The sequence below is a fragment of the Antechinus flavipes genome, chromosome 4 (assembly GCF_016432865.1).
Source record: "Antechinus flavipes isolate AdamAnt ecotype Samford, QLD, Australia chromosome 4, AdamAnt_v2, whole genome shotgun sequence".
Taxonomy (NCBI): Eukaryota; Metazoa; Chordata; class Mammalia; order Dasyuromorphia; family Dasyuridae; genus Antechinus; species Antechinus flavipes.
The window spans coordinates 249,466,602-249,491,765 of record NC_067401.1 but is presented as its reverse complement, the minus strand read 5'-3'; the positions used below and the strand labels follow the sequence as shown (position 1 = coordinate 249,491,765).

The window sequence follows — 25,164 nt, the reverse complement described above, 5'->3', positions numbered from 1 at the left end:
GATGAGGTGCAAAAAGATTCAGTGACATGCCCATATCAAACAGCCAGTAAGTCATTTAGGAAAATATAGGACTCCAGGTGCTTCCAAGTGCACACTCAGTGCCCTTTCCATTATTTCACACTGCCTCCCAATAAATATCGAAGGTATTGTATATTCCTGATCAGGGGGATGAGGGAAATGAACCAGTATTTATTAAGCTCCTTCTCTGTGCTTCACACCATACTGAGAACTTTACAGACATTATTTCATTGGATCTTCACAACAACTCTGGAAGTAGTTATTATCTCCATTTTACAGTTGAGGAAATTGAAGCAGAAGTTAGGGTGATACATAGCTAGTTAGTGTCTGAGGCTGGATTTTAACACAAATAGTTCTAACTTCAGGCTCAGTGTTCTATATGCTGTACCACCTAACTACCTCAGCTAAGAGGCAAAAAGACAGTGCCAGGGGGGTTTTCTGTGCTTTCATAGCTCTCTGTATGAACTAAATGAATTGGATTGAAATATTTTTTGTAAAAGAACTTTCTTCCCCTCCACAATATCCACTCACTGATCTTCAGTAGATTCCTATCCCTTTCAGGACAAAATATCATCCTATAAGGTCAGCATTTAAAACCCTTCACAATTTGACCCCAGGCTCCTTTTGGACACATTTCACATGACTCCCTTCCACATTTTAGTCCATGCACTAGAAAAACTGGCCCAGATGCTGTTTTTCTCATCTGTGTGCCTTTGTTAACACCATCCCCTAGCACTGTCTCTTGTTACCCTCTTAACATCATTAGGGCCTTCAACGCTCACCTTAGGTGCCACCTTCTAAAGGGCATCCTTTTCTGATGCCCCTAATAGTTACTGCTCTCTCTCTTCTCAGATTATTTTTTTATTTATATGCATACACAGTATTTCCTCTAATACAAAGATCTTCAAACTCTTTGGGATCATAAATATCAGTAAAAAATTCTGAGCATGTACCACTAATATATGTATATTTGTTTATTATATATGTGTGTGCTACCATGCTAACATGTTCATTGTAAAATGTACACAGAAATAGAAATATTTAAAGGATGTGATAAAGTTTAAACAAAATTCTAGAATTTTTGAAAAATATGTTAGCTAGGGACTGGATATAATGATTTCATTTGTGAAAAAAAACTCTCAGATTTGTGAAACTTCCTATCACTGAAGATTGGCAATCTCCTTGTAACTTAACAATCTCAGATTCTAATGAGGGAGTTTGGTTTTTATTCTTATTTTGTTTTGCCTGATAGGGGGGTGTATGAGGAGGTGGGAGACAGAGAAAGAAAGAACTTTTTTTTTAATCAGAAAAAATTTTACTTAAAAATATTTATATTCCTAAGAAACATTCCTAGTGTATTGAGAGTTTAAGAAATTTGTTCGGGATCACAGAGTTTGCATACATCAGGAATCCAGGTTCTCCCAGCTACAAGGCTAATTCTCTATCCATAGTAGGTAGTTAATAAATATACACTAAATCACATCACTGAATTGAAGTTTTCATTTTCTTTTCTTAATGTTTTACAAAATGTTCCAGGAAGCAATTCTAAAACTCCACAAGTAAATGTATTTGAGGGTTGTAACTTTCAGACAGCTAGATGCCTCTGCATACATAAAAAGAGAAATCAGTGTCACTTCCAATTGGCATATCCTGCTGCATTTTATCTTAATTACCTTGCAATGGGCTTGATTAATGAGTCATACTAAAGTTTCTGAAGAAGCCAATTCTGTCAATTTTGGTGATTCATGGAATCGTTTTGATCCCATCTCCACTCAGTATATCTTAGAATTCAATACACTTATTCTAACATAGTATAATAATGATTTATTCTATTGTCTCTTATTGCCTAGAAATTACTACTATGAAAGATTTCCAAATGGAGACAAAAGGCAAAATGAAAATCACTTAATATAAAAATGATCAGTTATGTAGGAAGAAAAGGTGATTTTTTTTTTCTGAAGACAAGACGTACATCCTTTATGTAAAAATAAAGTATGATATAGTATTTATTAATCCTCAGGATCATGAATAGTTCACTCAAAAAATAAAGATTCATGTCAGTATCAGAACTATTTCATACACCAGATTGGAAAATGTCACAAAATAAAATGGTTGAAATTTCAGAGAAATAAAATAGTCATACTTCTTTTTCCTTTACCTACTCAAACTTCTGTTGGCCTAAAATAGTGTTCAATATTATGGTCATAAGTTAAAACGCCAATATAAATTTCCAATTTCTTTTAATTTGCTAGATAATTTTTAACAACAATGTATCTGATATTGAATTTCTTGAAAATAGCCTTTATAATTTCTAAATAATTACACATTCCTTTTGTCTTTCAGGAAAAGGAAAACCAAGAGTAATAAGTGCTCATAACTTTTGATAGAACTTAATGAGCAACGAGAGTCACTGGACCCATTTATCTTTGTGTCCTGTATATTCTCAAAGGAAAACGTGACTATAACCTATAGGTAACCTGCAACCTTTGGGAAAGTGAATACTCAGTCAGAGAATTTGTGATAGAAAAAAAAAAAAAAACCCTGCAAATTCTTACAAGAACACTTTTTGGAAGGTTCAGAAAAAGGACAAGCCTAATTCAATGGTTTAATATTTTTGAAGGAAAGATGGAAAATTCTTAATAATTAAATTTTATATCATTATAATTTAATCAATGACAAATAAGAAGAGTTTCAAAAAACTTGGAAGACTTGTATGAATTGATACAGAATAAATTCTAAAGAACAATTTATATGGTGATCATAATAATGGAGGAAATGAAGGAAAATGACACATGGTCTTTTAAAAATTGGGTCAGGAGCATCTTAATTACTGGGGACAATTTTTTTTTTCTTGATTTTCAGCTATGTTCGGAGCAAGAAAAAAAATCATCAATGGATTGAACTACTATTCAAGATGGACAGGAAGGTGAAAAAGGATGACTAAATAGGCTAAATTATTCAAATCATATTTTGCTTCTCTTTTATTTTCTTCAAAGGCCTGGGAAGGAAAGAATAAAATTGGTGAGCAAAATACAGAAGCCCAAAATAAATGAGCATATTATTTGACAGTATCAAACTATCTTCATTAAATTCAAGTCATCAGGTCTGGATGAAGTACATCCTAGATTACTGAATTGCCAAGAATGGTTTTTGAAACATTTTAAAGAATAGGAAAAATGCTATAGATCTAGGGAAGGACAAATATCCTTTTTTAAAAAGAGAGAGAGAGAGAGAGGAAACAGGGACATGGAAATTATAAACAAGGAAGCTTGATTTTTATTCCCTGAAAAATTCTTTAAGACAGTATTAAGAGGATAGTGTATGTGTATGAACACTTAAAAAAGAAGCAGTGATCACTAAAAGGAATATGGCTTCATCAATAACAGGTTATAACACACTAACTTCCTTTTCCTTTTTGACAAAGAAGAAAAGATAACCCCAGTAAACCACATATCAAAAACATCAGTGTCACAGGAATGCAGGAAAAAGTTTCCCCAGATTTTATCAAAGCATTTAACAAAGTCAGAGATGCAAATAAGTGACAAGGTAGAGCAATATGGACTAGTAATGGGATAGTTAGGCAAAAGGACTGAGGGAAGCTTCCTTTTGACACTGCCTGAAAAATCTTATTTCCCTTTCTCCAGACTTTTGTTGGACTCCTGTTCTGACTTTGAGAAGATGGAAAAAACAGAAGATATATCCAAAAAAAAAAAAAAAAAAAAAAAAAGGTCCAAAAAATTCTTAACAAGCCAGAACAATGAAGTTACTCTAATAAAATAAAATTTAATTGAAATAAATATAAAATTTGAACTTAGGTTCAAAATAGCAAGTTTATAATCACTGTAAAATAGTTCCTATGACAAAGGTCTTGGGGTGAAAGTGAAATAAGTGGCATCATCAATGTGGCATGATAGTAAAAAATAAAATCTAATGTTTTCCTAGGCGGCATTAAGAGAACCTTAGTGTCCAGCATAAGGAGGCAATGAGTCTTCATATTCTGTCCTAGTTAGGTTAGTCATGTTGGAGCATATTTTAGCAAAGATGTAAAATAATAGAAATCATTCAAAAAAGAGTGACCAGGATCATGAAATGGTTTGACTTTATGCAGAAGGAATTAGGGATAGCAGCTTGAAAAGGCAACAGCTGGTGAGGAAAGGTGGGGAGGGAATGTGTTAGTTGTCTTAAGTTATCAAAAGTATTGAAATATAAAAAGGATAAACTTGTTCTGATTGGCTCCTAAAATTCATTCCCTCCATCCCTCTCTCTCATCTTTAATCTTTCCTTCCTTGATGCAAAAAAAAAAAATGCCCTGATCTGCATGATTTAAAAAAAAAAAAAAAAAAAAAACTCATGCCTCTAATATTGCCACAAGCTATTATTGTTTTCTATTTCTCTTCCCTTTCAAAGTTAAAGTCCTACAGAAAGTTTTCTTCTCTTGTTATCTCTACTTCCCCTTCTTTCTTCCATTTTTCAATTCCTTACAACTTCATCACTCAACAGAAATCGGCCTCTGAGATAATTTTTGTATTGCAAAGTCAGACAGCCTTTTCTCAATATTCACCCTATATGATCTTTCTGATGCTTTTGATGCTGTTAACCCCCCTCTTCTAGAAACTCTCCTATTTGGGTTCTTCTGACAATGTTCTCTCAGTTTTTGTTCTACACAACATAAACTATTGAGTTTCCTTTGAGGTTCTTCATCCATATCTTGTTCTTAAACATCAATATACTCCAAGGCTCAGTCTCAATATACTCTTTCACAGACCTTATTAGTTCCCATGGGTTTAATAAATCACCTCAAATGCAGATGACTCTTGTACCTCTATATCTAACCTGATTTCTTCTGAGCTCCAGACTTGCACCATTGTCTGTCTTTTAGACATTTCTAATAGGATACAACATATCTAAAACAGAACTAACTCATTATCTTTCTCCCTCAAACTTAACTGAACTTCTCTGTTTCTGTTGAGACACATCTTTTCAGTAACTTAAGTGTATATCCTTGGAGTCATCTCTGACTTTTCACTTTCCCTTGCCTCACATATCCAATTAGTTGCCAGATCTTGTTTATTCTACCTCCATATTTCTTGTGTCTTTCTCTCTAGTCAAATGATCATCACCGTAGTCCAGGTCTACAACATCTCTTACCAGAACTACTTCAATGGCCTCTTAATTGGCATTTCTAGATTAAATCTTTCCCCCATCTAATCTGTACTGCATATAGCTACCAAAATTATTTTTCTTAATGCACAGGTTTGATCATGTCTCTCTTTCCTACATACCTTTAAAAGCAAATACAAACTTCTGTTTGGCATTTAAAACCCAATCTATCAAAGGATATGAACAGACAATTTTCAGATGATGAAACTGAAACTAATTCCACTCATATGAAAGAGTGTTCCAAATCACTATTGATCAGAGAAATGCAAATTAAGGCAACTCTGATACCACTACACACCTGTCAGATTGGCTAAGCTGACAGGAAAAAATAATGATGAATGTTGGAAGGGATGCAGGAAAACTGGGACACTGATGCATTGTTGGTGGAACTGTGAACGAATCCAACCATTCTGGAGAGCAATCTGGAATTATGCTCAAAAAGTTATCAAACTGTGCATACCCTTTGATCCAGCTCAAAAGAGATACTAACAGGAAAGGGATCTATATGTGCCAAAATGTTTGTGGCAGCCCTGTTTGTAGTGGCTAGAAACTGGAAACCAAATGGATGCCCATCAATTGGAGAATGGTTGGGTAAATTGTGGTATATGAATGTTATGGAATATTATTGTTCTGTAAGAAATGACCAGCAGGATGAATACAGAGAGGCTTGGAGAGACTTACATGAACTGATGCTAAGTGGAATGAGCAGAACCAGATCATCATTATATACTTCAACAACGATATTGTATGAGGATGTATTCTGATGGAAGTGGATTTCTTCGACAAAGAGAAGATCTAACTCAGTTTCAATTGATCAATGATGGACAGAAGCAGCTACACCCAAAGAAAGAACACTGGGAAATGAACGTAAATTGTTTGTATTTTTGTTTTTCTTCCTGGGTTATTTTTACCTTCTGAATCCAATTTTCCCTGTGCAACAAGAGAACTGTTCAGTTCTCACACATATATTGTATCTAGGATATATATGACATATTTAACATGTATAGGACTGCTTGCCATCTGGGGGAGGGGAAAAGTCGAAACAGAAGTGAGTGCAAGGGATAATGTTGTAAAAACTTAGCCAGGCATGGGTTCTATCAATAAAAAGTTATAATTATTTAAAAAAAAAAAAGAAAAAAAGAAAGAAAGAAAGTCTCAAAAATGTTGAGACAAAATTTGATTAAGGAATTAGGAAATCAGTCAAAAATAAAAATTAGGAAAATAGCGAATTTTACTAGCTTTTCTTTGAAAAAGAAAAAAATCTAACTTTAATCTAACTTTTGAGCTTTTATATACATTATTATTCCCCTTCAAATATTTTTTTTTTGTTCAGTCAAACTAGCCCACTTGATATTTTCCCTTATTGAAGGTCTTCAAGCATAAACTGAATGACTCATTGGTGATGTGGTAAAGAAATGTTTTGGTCAAATACAGGGTGTATTAGATAACCACTAAGATACCTTTCAGTTTTTATTAACCCACAACACATATTTTTAGTTCTTTCCAGATAAATTTGCATTCTAAAGATCTTTTTGTGAAAAATTTTATATAGATACTAGAATTTTAACAAGCACACAATTGTTTTATATTAAGAACACTTCCAAGAACTTTTAAAACGTGTATGTGTGGGCTTTGTTTTTGCTTAACACATATGTAGGGGAAACACCCACAACCATCTGGAGACTCAAATGATGAAAAACAAAACATCACTTTATACCAGCAGTACGGACGATACTTATTTTTAATTTGTGCTCTTTATTTTTGTTTTCTGAAACTGGTTCTCCCTATCTCACCCATGCTGGATAGACATTGGCTACTAATAGGCCCAGCAATGGTGATAGGAATGGTTTTGGAGTAGGATTTATACTCAATCATTCCTGATGGTCTATCCATAGCTATCATTACATAACTGTTTTGAATGCATTTCTTATCAGTTAATCAGCAGGGAAAATGGAAACTGAAATGTAGGACAGCAATGAGTCCACATGTTTCACCTGGATTTAGAAGAACAAATTCCAAAAGGGGATTAAGAAGATGTTTATTTACCTTTGATGGCAACCTTGCTTTCAGCCCTAAGAATGAAAAGACTGTATTGCTTTCCTTTGATTCAAAAAAGCTGTCATAATCCTAAAAAAATAAAATAAGGGAAAAAGAGAAAAGAAACAAAATCAAACAGTTATTTTTAATGTCTTAGACACATAATCCCTTAAAGTCTATGCAAATAAAAACAAAACATATCTGTATCTACTTTTAGGGAAAGTCCCAAATAATTTGTTGCTTTTATTCTACTTTGCTTTCAAATCCTCCTTTCTCTTTTCACACAAATGTAAAGTCTAGAGTCATATAAATTAAAAAGGGAAAATGACACAATAATGCACTCATTTCCCCCTACATTCTTGCTTTCTTAAGAAAGAAGTTCTTAATCTTTGTCTTTATTGACAACTTGAAATAATGTTTTTAAATGCATAAAATAAAATAATAAAAGTACAAAGGAAACAAATTATACTGAAATACAATTCTTAATTTAAAAAAAAAAAAAAAAGAAAAGAAAAGATCATGAACTCAAATTAAGAATTACCCCATACTATTTCTAAGTGCTTGCAAATTTTCCTGAAATGGTATATGCACTTTCTTCTGACATGCCACCCCAGATGAAATAGGACAAACAGACAACAGGGCCTCAGACTGTGCCCTGAGTGATTTAATCCATTCAAGCTTTGCAACACTGGCCCCAGGCTCATACTGTCATGATTGGTGAGTGCACAAGCATGAACTCCCATAGTTCACTAGATACAGAATGCTCCAGTCCTGTTTCACATTCCACCTTGCACATTGTCTTGACATGTTACACAGAAGCTCACTTTCCAACTCTCTCTAACAAATATCAATACTATTAGCTATACCAGAAAAAATAAATTGATCAATTCATCTATGACAGATTCATAGTTCTATTGATTCACAAATCAAAACACTATTCCCTGGAAATCACACCCCTAATTTGTCTAGTTTCCCCCTTGCATGTTTGATCCTTGAGAAATTACAAAGATTGTTTTTGCTTTTGTATTGCTTGCCCTGGTACTTGGCACATTAGTAGTCTTTTTCATTTATTTAATTTCATTCACTTTCTATTCTTTTTAAGAAACAGTATGAAAAGGGCTTCTGGATTCCCTTGGTAAAGTAGAAAGTAAGTGTGTGTGTGTGTGTGTGTGTGTGTGTGTGTGTGTGTGTGTGTGTGTGTGTGTGTTTAATGATGGTAGCATTTGTAATACTAAAAATGCTGTTTTAAAATGTGTTAATTATTCAATAGGAAAGTTACAGTTTTCAAAACCATTATCTAAAGAATCATTTCTGTTTTTTAAATAATAGTTTTTTTTTTTATTTTCAAAATACATGCAAAGATAGTTTTCAACATTCACCATTGCAAAAAACTTGTGTTCCAAATTTTTCTCCCTCCCTTAGAGAGCAAGTAATCCAATATATGTTAAACATATGCAATTCTTCTATACATAGTTCCACAATTATCAAACTATTTCTCTTTTGCTGCAATCAGATCACAAAATCTTTCCTCCAGTATTGGAAGGAGACTTGGAAGTCATATAATAAAATCTTTTTTATTTTACAAATTAAGAAAACTGAAGCTCAGATAGGAGAAGTGGTTTGCACAAGATCACAAGGCTATGAAATGATAGAGCTGAAGTCTTCATTCAGGCCCTGTCATCCCAAAATATACAACTCCTTCAGGTATATTATACTACCTCTATGTTACAGGAAGAACCATCACAGAACTAGAATGAATGAATGAATGAACATATGAAAAGCATTTCTATAAGCCTTAAAGTATTATCAGATGCTACTAATTTGCCCTCTGGGATTATACTTCCATTCATTACATGAATCTTATTTGTATCTATTTACATACATGTTTCCTCCATTAGAATGAAAGCTTCTTGAGGGAAGAGACTTTTTTATTTTTGTCTTTATAGCCCAGTATCTAGCACAATGCCTGACACTAAATAAATGCTTGTTGACTGATTGGTTTAGTAGAAGCAGCACCATCAATTCATTCATTTAATAAAAAAAATTCCTAGCCTAGGTTTAAACTACTTATCTTTAAACTTTTTTGCTTTATGGATGTATGTATGTAATCACAACGTAGATTATTCTTTTTTTAAAGACCTAGAGAGCTTCTAGAATATAGCACAGCTTTTCTGTGGACAATTCACAGGAAAAAATGGGACAATATTTAAATAGGATGAGAAGGCATAAAGGAGCAGAACTCTGTAACAGTGATAAACAAAAGCTTCAAAATGAAATGTCCTACAGAAGCAGGCAAAGTTTCTTCAAGGACATTCTTACCATTCTGACTCATAAAAATAACATAAAATGGGGGTATTTCTTCAGGAGCAGCCGAGTTCTACAGAGAACTTAAAAGTTTTTTTGCTTATTATCACACCAATACAGATTGGAGGGTGGCTTAAGAATATGCTGTTGTAAGTACTAAAGAGGACAAATATATTTAGAGGAGGAACTACAATTTTCAAAGCTGCAAATTTTGAAATGCCTAGTAACATTCTTTGTTAAGGCTCATTGTGTATCTTTTGTGCCTCATCTGCCTATGTATTTTCATACTGCAGGAGTCCATGATTATATTAGCCAAAGCATGTCCTCCATTGTTATAGACCACAGTCCATGGTAATTCTTTGTGGGTTTCTGTGATGGAAAAATTTACTATGTGATTGAAGACCAATGAGGACAAAGGTAAAAAGAGATGGGAAATGAAATAACATGAATGAAGACAGAGGAGGCCAGTCCTGTTGGATCACGAAATGTGGGACAGAGAGTAAAACCCAATGAAGCTAGAAGAAGAGGTTGAGATTATAATCATAACTACACTTATTGGTTACTAGGATCAGTTGCAAACTCTTGCCTGAAGTAAGTAGAGAGTACTATTTCTTAAGCGTTCATAAACAGATAAAAAACACCACCAAAATAAAGGAGAGCAAATATAGGAAAGACAACCATACACAAAATTATTAAAGAAAATTTGCCTCCAAGTTTAGCTCTTATGTATCCTTTTCAGAGATTTCAGATTTCTGATTTTCTTGCTTTAAAGAACTCTCAGTGAAAAGACTCCTTCCATCAAAGAAGCCTTCTTTGTAATTTACATAGTCTTAAATAAGAGTTGCCTCAAGCACTAAGAGGTTGTCACTTGCCCAAGGTCATATATGCAATATATGAGGCAGGGCTTAAATCTTGATCTTCTGGGTTCCAAGGATGATTATTATAAACTATGTCATGCTACCTCTCATGAACAAGAAAGAGTAAATATAAAAGATTATTAACATCAATGGCTTGTCTGCAACTGAGAACTTTTATAAAGCTTCTTTACATATACATTTTTTAGAGCAAAAAAAAAAAAAAAATCCTGCTTTCATTTGAGATTTCTCAGACAATAAACATTTAATTGTTGCTACTGCTGGCATCAATTAATACTGATATGATTTGAATGCTAAAGATTACTGGCCCTTGATTAACACATTTCCTAGTTTCTTGCTGCAGAGTTACAAACTGAACCTTATCCAGAAGTTGTAAAAAGAAAAGTAACTTTTTTTTTTCTTGGAAAAGCCTTATTTCTTGGAACTTCCTAGTGCATTTGATTCATAATTGTTTGAACTATGTGACAGCAGTGCCTCTGCTGTTCCAGCCAGCTTATCTCTAGGCTGCAGCTAGTCAGAAGCCAGCTGTTTGAGACCATAGTCATGACTGTCTCTGTTCTTTACAAAATACAGCACCTGTACTACAGAGAAGTTAATAGCATCATACTTATGTAGGCTTGCAGCTCTTCAGACAGTACAAAAATACTAAATTCAAATGGTTTGCCTATTATAAATAAGGTTATGATTTAAGTGAATTGTTGCATGAATCCATAATTAAGTGTAATATGAATACTAGTAAAATCTTAAAACAAAAAAATAGCAAAAAACAAAAACGAAAACAAAAACAAAACATTTCTAAGCCAGGAATGGTGGCATTTGAGTAGATTCCTAGGAGAGGCTGAGACTGGTAGAAGACTTTGAACTCTGAACTGATCTCAGGCTAAATGAGGGGCCATAATAAGTAAGGCATCAGTATAATAAACCTTGAAGGCTAGAAAACTAGCAAGCTGTTTAGGGAGGAGTGAACTAGTTCCAGTCAGAAAAACTACATTGATTAAAGATTTTGTGCCTATCCAGTGATGGGGCTAGACTGGTGGGTGGTGAGTATACGTAGAGCCTGAATGAAATAAGAGACCCAATTTTCACATTCGTGGACATATTACCCACCCACCCCCCTTTGACTCAAAGATCTTTAATGTCTCTTTCCCTATTATCTAAAAAATACAAGTCCAATCTTGTTTGCCTTAGCATTTAAGGCCCTCCATGATTAGAATTCCATTTACCTTTTCATTCTTATTTCCTCCTAATATCTCTGCACATATCTTTTGCTATAGCCAATCCAAGCTCCTTGAGGAACCTTGAACATTCCCTGACAATCCAAGCTTTCCTGTCCTGAGCATTTGCTTATGCTATTTCTCCACCTGGAATGCTGATTCCGGACAGTTCCACTTGTCCAAGTCACTTTAAGGCATGATTTAAATTCTATGATTCTTCTTTGCCCTTTCCTCATTCTCACATTCATCAGGAAATAATTTCCTCTACTTCTGAATTTTCTAGTGATGATATTATTTGTCTTTTTTAGAGAATGTGCATTTTACTTTGAATTACAAGTATTTTGTATACATGAAAGCAACACTGGGTAGTGAAATTGCATTTGATTTAGAAGCAAAAGACAAAGTTTTGAATCTCAACTCTGCTACTTGCTGTGGAATCTTTGGCAGTGATAGAACCTCTATGAGCTTCAGTTTCCTTATCTTTAAAATAAAGAAAGCAGTGGTTCTTAATGTAAGATCCATTAAAAAATATTTTTTGATTTTCAAAATTGCTTCTTGTTGTTCAGTTATTTCAGTCATGTCTGACTCTTCAGATACCATATCGAGTTTTTTGTAGCAAAGATATTGGAGTGGTCTATGAGTTCCTTACATTTTATAATTCATTTTACAGATAGGGAAAGTGAAGCTAACAGGCTTAAGTGACTTGTCCATGGGTCACACAACCAGTAAGTATCTGATGCCAGATTTGAACTCAGGGAAATGAATCCTCCTGACTTCAGGCCTAGTACTCTTATCGATTTCACCACCTAGCTGCTCTTGAAAATGATATTTTAATATAATTGATTTCCTTTGAAATCCTATGTATTTTATACCTCAGAGAGCATTAATCTGAGAAGACTTCACCAGATTGGGTTCATGGCACATACAAAAAAAGGTGAAGAATTCCTTTTCTAGATGTTCTCTATTCTCCTGGATGACTGTTAACTCCATCAGAGCAGAGACCATGCCTTAATCTTCTTTAATTTGCATCTTCTGAAGCACCTAGTCTGGGACCTTGGGCTTAACAGATTTTACTATAGTTATTTTTAATATTTAAAATAATTAATGATTTATATATGCAAAGCACTAAGCTAAAAACTGGGGAGTAAAGAGAAAGGAGGAAGAAAAGGAACCGGAAAACCAATAGGCTTCCTGCCCTTAAGGCAGCTTAAAATAAATATTTGTTGCATGTCTTAATGTCCAAGCTGTGAGGCCTTAATAATAATATTTCAAAAAATCTGGTTTCAAGAACATGATCTCATGACAAATGCTTTCTCTGGTTCTTAGTTATATAATAATGCCATTTACACTAAATACAGGGAAAACAAAAGCTAAAATTAAGTGACTTCAATATTCATTCATTAGTCTTCCTTTATGTAGCAATTCAGTCAAATAAACATTAGGGGCCTAGATTCAAGATCTCCACTAAAGAGCTCTTACAAAGCTTTCTGGGGCATGAAGGTGACCTTGAATTCTCCAATGTTATGGCAGGGAGAATAACCTCTAGCAGCTTCTTCCAACCCAAAAGGACTTTGAATATGAACTTAATGATGAACTGTATCTATTATGTGTAGATCAGCTCCATCTCCCCCACAACTAGGCTATAACTGCTGATTTCCCCAAGCTCTGATAACTGAGTCTCTTACTTTATCTGGCTGGGAACAAAAGGACACTCCATTTCCTTCAGTTTCACTACCTCCTTTTCCCAATTCCCCTTTATAGGTTGTCTTGTCTCTCTCCCCTGTTAGAATATAAATTTCTTGAGGAGAAAGACTTTCCTGTGTGTGTGTGTGTGTGTGTGTGTGTGTGTGTGTGTGTGTGTGTATCTTCAAATGCTTAGCACAGTACTTAGCATATAATACACCCTTAATAATTGTTCATTTTATCTCAAAGGCATTTATTTTGCCAGTTTGCAGGATAACAATGTTTTTTCTTTTTTTTATTTACAAAGCATATGCATAGGTAATTAATTTTTCCAACACTGACCCTTGCAAAACCTTGTTCCAAAATTGCCCCTCATTTTGATCTAAAATGAGATGTTTGGGGGAAAATGATGTAACGTCTGCCTCCCCACCCCACCTCCCCATCCCACATATTCCCAAACCCTGGTAAAAACATATCTTTCCCAGACAAGCCCTTCCTAAGTGGATTCCTTCAATCAGAGATCTTGGTCAAATCACCTTCCATTGAAACTGAGATGTTTGGGGGAGGGGGAGGGGACGGTGGGGGGAGAGGTGGAAGGAAGGGAGATGGCCTGGGGCCCTTTCAGGGAGTTCCCAGACTCTGGGAAAAAGCCTTCAAACTCCCAGGTAAGTGATTTTATTCAATTGGAGATCTCTGTCTGATCTCTGTCTTTATTGATTAGCCTAGACAGCTCTCAGCCCCAGGCCAACATTTGCCCATATAATCAGGGGTCTGTTAACACACCTTTGCCAAATTCCTAATGAGGAGTTTTGCCCACTAAGAGAGTTTCTTCTTAGTGAACAATAAAAATCCCTTTTCTTGCCACAAACAGATTTCGGGTTTGCAAGCAGAGGGGATCTCTCCCTCTATTCCCACACCTCATCACTTTCCCCCACCCCTCTTCCCTAGTTGGCAGGTAGTCCAATACATAGTAAATATGTTGAAATACATGTTGAATCTAATACACACACACACACACACACACACACACACATATTTATACAGTTATCTTGCTGCATAAAAAAAAAATCAGATCAAGAATGAAGGGGAAAAAAAACTGAGAAAGAAAACAAAATGCAAGCAAATAACAACAGAGAGAGTGAAAATGCTATGTTGTGTTCCATACTCAACTCCCATGATCCTCTCTTTGGGTGTAGATGGCTCTCTTCATCACAGAACAAGTGGAACTGGTTTGAATCCTCTCATTGTTGAAGAGAACCATGTTCATCAGAATTGATCATCATATAATCTTGTTATTGCCATGTATAATGATCTGATCCTGCTCATTTCTTTCAGCATCAGTTCATGTAGGCCTCTCCAAGCCTTTCTGAAATCATCCTGTAGGCCATTTCTTACAGAACAATAATATTCAATAATATTCATATACCACAATTTATTCAGCCATTCTCCAATTGATGGACATCCACTCAGTTTCTAGTTTCTGGCCACTACAAATACAAAGAGGACTGCCACAAACATTTGTGCACATACAGGTCCCTTTCCCTTCTTTAAAATCTCTCTGAGATATAAGCCCAATAATAACACTATTGGATCAAAGGGTATGCACAGTTTGATATCTCTTTGGGCATAGTTCCAAATTTCTCTTTAAAACGGTTGGATCCATTCACAGTTCCACCAACAATGTAGCAGTGTCCCAGTTTTCCCATAGCCCCTCCAACATTCTGCATTATCATTCTCTGTCATTCTAGCTAATCTGACAGATATATAGTGGTATCTCAGAGTTGTCTTAATTTGCATTTCTCTGATCAATAGTGATTTTGAGCAGCTTTTCATGCGACTACAAATAGTTCCAATTTCTTCATCTGAAAATTGTCTGTTCATATCCTTTGACCATTTATCAATAGGAGAATGGCTTGAACTATTATAAATTTGAGTCAATTCTCTATATATTTTAGAAATGAGGCCTTTATCAGATCCTTTGAATGTAAAAATGTTTTCCCAGTTTATTGCTTCCCTTCTAATCTTGTCTGCATTAGTATTGGATAACGGTGTTTTTTCCTTTTTTTCCTTGCCATGGCAACTCCCAAAAACTACTTACTAAGTTTAGATAGGTATAAAACACTGATATTTGAAGCATCAATATTAAAGTTTAAGGATGAGGAATGGACTTCTGATTTCATTGGCACAGGCAGAGAAACTAAGGCAAGATAAGAGATTAGAGAGTATTTAATAATTTATTTAAAAGGGAGAGATTTACGGGGACCAAATGAATGCATGGTTTGGTCCCAGGGCTGAATAAGACTATCGTCTCCAAGAATCCAGCAAACAATGTGAGTTCTCAATGACATATATACACATGGCTCATTTTCAGGGGGCAGACTGAGGCAGGGGCAGAGTCAGGGTGCTGAAAGTGGGAAGAGGATTCTGACAGGGTGGGGCAAGCCATCAGAGATGGGATGACATAATGGGGGTAGAAATCCCAGGAGATGGGGAGAGGCATCTTGGTATCTGATATTCTGATAGCTTGGGATGGGGAGAGGCATTCTTATATTCTAAAACATAAGATCTTTTATCCATATCAAATGTTCTGATTAAGAGGGAGGGGTGGTTTTGCAGGAGTGAGCAGAACAATTAGAAACCAAGGAAGGACAATTAGGGAAACTGAGTCAGGACAATAAAAAAGGCATAATAAGGGAACTCCCAAGGAGCACTTTCCCTCTTTTAATACCTTCTCTGCAACTTAAAACATTCAGAGTTGATTAGGGCACCTTAAAGGTAAGTGACTCATCCAATGTCTTACAGTCAGAATGTATCAGAGAGGGAACTTGAAATCTTTTGGGACTTCAAAGCCTATCTAATAGACCACACTACCTCTACTGCATAGTAAAATACATGCAAAGAGTAAACTGAGATAAATATACATGGATCCTACCATCAAGGAAGAAACACACATAGAAAAATTAATCTTCATCCTCACTATTCCCTCCAAAAATTAGGAATCTAATTTCCTCAATCTGCCAAACCTTTTACTCCCACCAAGACAATACATAACACCAAAAGACCTCTCTAGAGCCTGCAAAAATAAATGGATGAGAGTGACAGATCCGGTTGCCTCACACACACATACTGCTCTACAGAAATGTTGGCTCTTGGATTTGTTTAATTTCCAATCCCTGCAGGCCAGGAATGTGATTACATACAGCCTATTCATTGTAGTCATTCAAGTTAGTTCAGTTGTGACTAAATTATACTATGGCAAACAAGCTGGGTATCTCAGGGAGTAGTTTGTAATGTTCTTTTATATATAACCAGAGTTAGACTGGGCAATTCTGTTCCTATGACAATATATCTCACTCATTCTTCTTTTTCAGATCTAGATGAAAGTTGGGACTGAGCCTGGACAAAAAGAATGTAAATAGCAGAGGTAAGGAATATTGGAGATTTTAATTGTTGGAGATAAGGAAGGGTAGTATATGGGAACAATAGCAATGTGTGACTGACTACATCACCTTCAGTCACTATTTCTCAAGCTCTGAAAACTCTACTATAAGGATAATTACTGGGATGAGCTAGAAGAGTTGCTCTAGTTGGTCAGGCAAATTATTGCCTGACAATTACCTTTAAGACAAAAAGAAAACAATCCAAGAGCCCAGAGTCTCTAAAAACAACTCTGAATTGCTAAGTGTTAAAACTCAGCTAGGCTGATTTATTAAAATTGGAAGAGAAACAGGGGAATTTAGACAATTTGTATATTTGTTATTGAGATTGGAAGAGGCTGGATCAGTGATTTTATTAGTAAAGGAAGAGTTCTCTTCCAATGAATATTTAAAAGCTGCTTTGCAACAACTTTTAAATCACATAACCCAAAAGTGTTGGAAGTATGATTTTATCCTAAGTCTTTCAGACTGTGAGGTTACTTCTTTGTCTCTAATAGTTCTCAAAATGTGGTCTGGAGTCCCCAGTGATCCCCAAGACCCTTGCAGGGGGTCCAATTATTTTCATAATAATCTTAAGAAATCTTAATTTGTAATACAAATGATTTCTAATGTTAAATATCAGTAGATATAACCTACATCATAGTTCTCTGGGGAGTCTTCCACAATGTTTAAGACTTACAAAGGGATCCCAATACTAAAACCTTTGAAAACTGCTATACTACACCATATTTATGTCTCTTACTATTGAAACAATGAAGAATAATTATCACATATTATCTATGTAACTAGAACCTGACTGTAAAAAGACTGACTTTATATAATTCTCAAGTTCTATACATTAGAAAGATTATACTACAAATTACTACAAATTATATGAAATTATCTTCTACATTCCAGGTTTCAATATGTTTCTATTACAAATTTCAATCTTAAAATAATCAGAAACTATAAACAATAGCCTCATAAAATTTTTCATACATATTTATATAAATAAAGGCATTTAAGTGTACACATGTAAAGAAAACACATTCTGAATCCTTACATAGGTTTTTTCATATAATTAATTTTTCTCATGAAATCTTACCTGAAAATGTTAAAACACTAATTCTTAAAAATCTTCAAATCAAAGGATCAAAGATGTAGAGTTGGAAGGAACCTTAGAAATCATATGGCAAGATGAAAACTTCTAATTATTAAAAATTTTAAAAACCCACCATTCTGATTTGGTAATTTCCATCATGAATCTAAAATTAATATCCATGTGAATAATGCTTTGGGCCACAATAATCCTTGCCCCTGAAATTCAACTCAGGTACCATTGCAGCTTGCCCCGTACAGCATTCTGTGGAAACAATTGGCATTGGGCCCCAAGGCTGGTGGGTCCAGGTTTCTGTCCTTCAGTCTTAAGCTGAGGAAACTGAGGCAAGTCAGTTGGCATGCCCAAAGTCACTTAGTGATTGAGCCAAGCACCCTTCCTACACCATGGAAGTCCTACATCCTTGATTCATCAAACTTGCATCTAGTTTCCTATTAGCCTATTATGATGTTAGAAACAGGATTTCTGAATATTAAGTCATCAGTAGAAGCAAGTACGATTAATATGAAGAGCATTCCCTATACTGGCAATATCTAAGGCTATACTCACCTAGTTTGGAAATATTGGAATGGACAGCACATTTAGAAAGGACATTGATAAAATGGAAGCCTCCATAAGAGGGCAAACAGAATGGTGAGCTGATGCCATATTAAGATCAGTTTCCCATGGAGGAAAATGATCATTTTCGTCTGAGTATCTGAAGAGCTATAATGTAGAAGAAGAACTAGACTTGATCTATTCTGTCTCAGAAAGCAGTTAGAAAAGTATAGATGGAAATCTTTAAGAAGCAAATTTAGGCTTGAGATATATATATATATATATATATATATATTTAATTCTAACAATGATTTAGAGGAGCTCTTCAAAATAAGACCATATGACCAGTTTCCCCATCTGCATAGGAGGAAATTGATGTCAAAGTATGGTCTATTTGTACTAAATGGCTTCTGAGGTCCTGGTTCTGAGACTGATTCTGTGAAAGCAAGACATATTTCTATACATTTGATCAGTAATGTTTTTAAAATTAGAAAGTGAAAATGAAACTTTAAAAATTTACCATCTTAGTTTTTTTTTTTTTTATTTGAGAAGAAACAAAAATTTGAATAGATAAAAATAAACACATATTGTAGCAAAGTTACATTTTTTGAACTTGGTCTTTTTCTATAAAGAAAAGAGAAATGAGAAAAAAAAACTAACTCATCTGAAAAAACTTTCACATGTAACCAATCAGTATTATTTTCTGATTATCAGCAGTTTCTGCTTCAGTTTCACCATAATCTTTTCAAAACTAAAGGCTTGCCAAGATTTAAATGAACATTGTTAATCTCAATGTATGGTGCATTTCTAAATATTAGGCAACCTAGACAGATTTCATAAAACAAAAAAGTTTGAAGGGCCTGAGTTGGCATTGTAGAGAGGATGCCAGTTTTTGAGTCAAAAACATGCATCATTATAAGTTCAAATCTAGCCTCAAACATTTACTATGTCAACGACAACTAGTAAGTTACTTAATCCTATTTTCCTCAGTTTCCTCATCTATAAAATGAGCTAGAGAAGAAAACGGCAAACCACTATAGTCTTTGGCAAGAAAATCCCAAACAGGAGTCACTAAGAGTCATATATGACTGAAACCCAACAACAACAAAAAAAAAAAAGATGCTGGAGGCAAACAAAAGGAATCAAAAGTTAAAATGTTAGGTCTTCAGAATTGCAAGGAGACATGCTTGTGTTACAATCTCAGTCTGTATCTGACTGTGTCTGGGATATACACCTGAAAATGTTCTGTATGCAACAACGTTTGAAAGTTACTTGCTTCACTGCACATCCTACATGCTGTTTGTTTTATAATTCCACCAAATGATGCAGCAATGATAGTATTTCTTTCCTTTATTTGATTCCTGACTCTGAGTTTTCATTAAAATGAACTGAAAGACTTTTTTCCTGTTTCTTAAAATTTTTTTACATTATTTATTTTCATAAATGAAACTTCCTTGGTTTCTTAATAATCAAATTTTTTTAAAAAATTTCTTTGGTACAGAATATCAAACAAGTACAATGTGTAATTCAGATTCAGGTAATTTTTTTTAAAGCCTTCCTTGATTGCACATAGTCCATATTATTGTTCTTTGAACTACTGTATTGATAGCCTGTATCATGCATATGACAACAATAGAAAGCATTTATTAAAGACATTACATGCTAGGCACTGTTCTAAATGCTATGAATACAGAGAGAGACAAGACAGCCTCTCTCACAAGGAACTCACAGTCTAATGAAGGAATTACAGGCAAACAACTATGTGCAGACAACATACATTCAGGATACATTGAAGACAATACAGAAATAAGGTGCTAGCTAGCTTTAAGGAGAGGCTTCTTTTTTTTTTTTTATTACAGCTTTTTATAAGTTCTATGCATGGGTAATTTTACAGCATTGACAATTGCCAATTTTGTTCCAATTTTTCCCCTCCTTCCCTCCACCCCTTTCTCCAGATGGCAGGTTGACCAATACATATTAAATATGTTAAAGTATAAGTTAAATACAATATATGTATACATGTCCATACAGTTATTTTCCTGTACAAAAAGAATTGGACTTTGAAATAGTGTACAAGTAGCCTGTGAAGGAAATCAAAAATGCAGGCGGACAAAAATAAAAGGACTGGGAATTTTATGTAGTGGTTCATAGTCATCTCCCAGAGTTCTTTTGCTGAGTGTAGCTGGTTCAGTTCATTACTGCTCTATTAGAACTGATTTGGTTTATCTCATTGCTGGAGATGGTCACGTCTATCAGAATTGATCATTATATAGTATTGTTGTTGAAGTATATAATGATGTCCTAGTCCTGCTCATTTCACTCAGCATCAGTTCATGTAAGTCTCTCCAGGCCTTTCTGAAATCATCCTGTTGGCCATTTCTTACAGAACAATAATATTCCATAATATTCATATATCACAATTTATTCAGCCATTCTCCAATTGATGGGCATCCACTCAGTTTCCAGTTTCTGGCCACTACAAAGAGGGCTGCCACAAACATTTTTGCACATACAGGCCTTTTTCCCTTATTTAAAATCTCTTTAGGATATAAGCCTAGCAAAAACACTACTGGATCAAAGGGTATGCACAGTTTGATAACTTTTTGAGCATAGTTCCAAATTGCTGGATGTGTTCACAATTCCAACAACAACGTATCAGTGTCCCTGGTTTTTCCACATCCCCTCCAACATTGCGCATTATCTTTCCCTGTCATTCTAGCCAATCTGATAGGTGTATAGTGGTATCTCAGAGTTGTCTTAATTTGCATTTCTCTGATCAATAATGACTTGGAGCATCTTTTCATGCTCCATGGCTAGAAATAGTTTCAATTTCTTCGTCTGAGAATTGTTCATATCCTTTGACCATTTATCAATAGATTCAAGTAATTTCTAAAGAAATTAACTTTACACATACATGAACTCTGTAAGTAAATCCAAAAGGTATTCACAAATAGTGTTCCTTAACCCTTTAGAAAGGACAGCTAGGTGATGTAGTGGATAGAATGGCAAGCCTAACATTACTTTCCTGAGTTCAAATGTGACCCTTAGCACAATTCAGTTTCCACATCTGTGAAATGAGTTGGAAAGGGAAATGGCAAGCTACTCCAGTATCTCTGTCAAGAAAACTTCAAATGGGGTCACATAAAGTTGGACATGATTAAAAACATGATTGAAAAACAATAAAACCTTGAGAAAGTTATTTTTGTTACTGTTTGTTGAAGATCTTTTGTTTTTTTTTTTTTTTTTTTTTTTTTTTTTTTTTTTTTTGGCTGAGGCAACTGGGTTAAGTGACTCGCCCAGGATCACACAGCTAGTTAGTATTAAGCGTCTGAAACCAGTTTTGAACTCAGTTGCTCCTTACTTCAGGGCTTTTACTGCATTTAAATGGCAATTTTACTCTTTTAATATATTTTACTGATGCCTTGTTTTATAGTCATACATTTCAAACTACCACCCACTTCCAATGAATCTTTGCTTGTGACAAAAAAAAGTCAAATAAACAAAACCATCTATTTTTTTAAATAGCACTCGTGTCTTCAAAATGCTTTATAGTAATCCTAATATTCTTTAATCATTGATACCACATTGCTGTAATACAATCAAATGTGCTTTTTCTGCTATTTTTGAACTGGGTACCAGTTTTTATATTCATACATTTCAAACTACCATCTATCTCCAACAAATCCTTGCTTGTGACAAAAAAAAAAAAAGTCAAACAAAAGCATACAATTTTCTAAAAAATAAAAACTTTCATGTTTCAAAGTGTTTTAAAGTAATTCTAACACTCTTTAATCATCTATACCACACTGCTGTACTAGTCAAATGTATTTTTTCTCCTGCTATTTTTCAACTGGGTGCCATGTTCTTTTTCATGCAAGATATTAACATGACATTTGGGTTTCAGCCATTTACAAATAAATGTATAATGTATCATGGTTCCTAAATGTTGAAATCTGCCCTTAGTGATGAAAACTGTGTTAAACCTCAAACTGAGTGAATAGCTCTTTATTTAAAGAAAATATTTTTGCATTTTGATGCTTAACAGTAATAATATTTGTTACTTAGTAACATGCAAAAATTTCACTTTATGGATAGTGTGATGTTATTAACACAAACTTTATTGAATCAGAATTCTATTGTATTGCTCATCAATGTGATCTTTTTCCACCCTGACATCACTCTTCTTTCCATTAGTGATATTTAGTTCATTCCTGATGGTGTGTTGAATTCTTAAGATATTAAATCATTCATTTTCAAATTGTTAGATTAAAGAATAGTAACTGATAGTTCATATTTTAGGACTTTAAGCAAGCAGATTTTTCTGTCTTTATCTTTAACCTATTGATCTCAGATTGAAAAAAAATTTAACAACTAATAAACATTTATGCTTAATATGTATCAGGCACTTTCTAGGTACTAAGGATTCAAAGTCAAAGTCAGTCAGTCCTTGTCCTCAAGTAGTTTACATTCTATTTACATCGAATACTATAAAATGAGTAGTAAGTCCAATACTTGTATGGCTATAGGAAGGAAAAAAGTATTTTCTATTACATGAGAATAATTAATGGAATTGCATTTTTAAAACATTCTTGCTTTCTCATCAACAATTATTTTATCTAACATATATGTTCCAATTAAAATACAATGAAGTTTTTTTTACTCTAGTTAAGTATGCTAATTTTTTCTTCAAACATACCCATAAATATTCCATCCAACAATTAGTTCAGCAACTCCTTTGAGGCAAGATGAAAATGCACAAATATCATTAAGGGCAAGTCTGCACATGCCCTCAACCAGTTTCAGAAACTTAGTTCCCTGCACAGAACTTCTGAGACTAGAAGAAAAAAATCACTTGGTTTATAGGTTTATAGGTTAAGAAAGTAACAGAAATTTCCTGGATGCTATCTGGATATTTGCTTTTAAAAACACTCCTCTGACCATTCTAGATATAAGAATTATAAAGTTTTTAAATTGTTTAAAAATTCTTATCAACTATGCTCCTACTTTATCCTTAAGTCAAATCTTTTATAAGTGGTGTTGGGAAGATTTAATAAGAGAAGGAACAATTGATCATATAGCAAGAGTTGGAAGGAATCTCAGAGGTCATATAGTGCAATCAATCATTATTTTACAAAAGAGGGAAACTGAGGCCCAGGAAGATGAAGTGATTTATTCAAGATCACACAAGCAGCAAATAGCAGAGTTATCAAATCCAGGCTTCACAGTCTGAGAGCACTGCAGAATATTAAAGGCGAATTGATTAAGCTGTCTTGAATTAGACAGCATTTGAGACAGAGAACTTTACAGTATTATGATATTCCAATATTTCCCCCAAAGAGAAAAAGATTTGGTTGGATGTGAAATAGATCCCTCCCTTCCAGCTACTTTGAATAGCTAGGCTGTTTCCTATTGCAAAATCAGAGACAATCAGGTAACAAGCTGATATTACCAGTTGTACTGCTGAATAAGGAAGTCTAAGCCAAACAGGATAAAAACAAAAATGAGCCACTAAGAAAAAGGTCGACTTCAATCACTACCAAATGAAGCGAGGTAAACTGGCTTGCCCTAGAGAAGGAAATGAACATAATTAAAAAAAAAAAAAAAGTCTAAGGGTTTTTGCCAGTGGCTTAAACTGGGCAGGGGCTGTTTCTTTCATGTCTGAGGGCATCCTACAAGCTGAATTTCTTCACTTAATGGCTAAAGGCTACTTTCTGTTTCAGTCCATCTCATGAAATCATGATGGGAGAAGCTGACATTCTCCTAAAAAGGTATGGAAGATATACCTACACAAAGTAGTTCTATTCAAGTAGTCTTTAATAGACTACTTCTTTTAATATAACAGTAAAGGCAAATCTTAAAAAGGTAGATTTAAAATAAAATACACATATTTAAAATATGTGTATATCTTATTTTTCCAGTAAAAGCTATTTTAATTGGAGAAGAGAAAGGAAAAAATGTTTAACATTAACCAATCAAAGAATTAGCCTGAAAGGGAAAAATACAATACTGTAATTATTCATATTCACTTGCACTATAGTGCTCAAAATAAACATGTTTCTCCTCTCTTTGAGGAAAAACTTTTAATATTTAATCTGTATGTATGATGAGACATACAGCCTGATAGACCATTAGAATGAAATAAGTAATCCTAAAGAAATTAAGTTGCAGAACTGTGAAATTTTTCCTCCCAAGTTTTAATCTTAAGCATATAATAAAATGGTCCTATTGGTCTAACCCCAGTTTTGACACAGATTTAGAGCATTAAGGGGAAAAAAGGTTTGGGTTAAGTCTATAGGCCAAGTTCAAGGTTGGATGTGGAATTGTGAGTGGCCTTGAAAACTATTTAGTTGAGGGGTTTTAATATTCACAGCACAAATCACCATTTTCATGGTGTAATCACATCATAGGGATTCATCATTGTAGAACACTAAGGCAAACAACCTAGTAAAGGTGAAAAAGGAGCAGAATTAAACATTTAGAAAAGTAGAAAAGAAAGTGGAGTTGTAAAGAATAGATAAAATTGCAAAAGATATCATATAAATTTTTATGCTTTGGAGCATAAAATCCAAGATTGAAGATTTATCAGCAGGACATGAGAAATTCAAACACATTTGCTCTTTTTTAGCCTACTTGAGGAGTAAACACTTCCCCCTCTCCTTGAGATATTTACAGGATCAGAATATTCTTTTACCTCAGATAGCACTGAGAACTGACCAGACCTCTATCCCACCTGTCAGTGAGATGGAGCACATCCAAAAAGGGTAATAAGAATGCTAGATGGATTGGGAAGAGACTGTTTAATA

At 34.3% G+C, this 25,164-nt stretch overlaps 1 protein-coding gene across 3 annotated transcripts in view; it reads right to left on the bottom strand.

Moving 5' to 3' along the window:
* Positions 1-25,164, bottom strand: part of SH3BGRL2 (SH3 domain binding glutamate rich protein like 2) — a 94,069-nt gene that overhangs the window by 5,465 nt on the left and 63,440 nt on the right. For 2 of the 3 annotated variants that reach the window (XM_051997312.1, XM_051997313.1), the window contains exon 3: positions 7,225-7,305. The exons of the other annotated variant lie outside the window; for it this stretch is intronic. In XM_051997312.1, the coding sequence (XP_051853272.1) occupies positions 7,225-7,305 (81 nt within the window). The remainder of the gene's footprint in view (positions 1-7,224; positions 7,306-25,164) is intronic. 3 annotated transcript variants of the gene reach the window in all.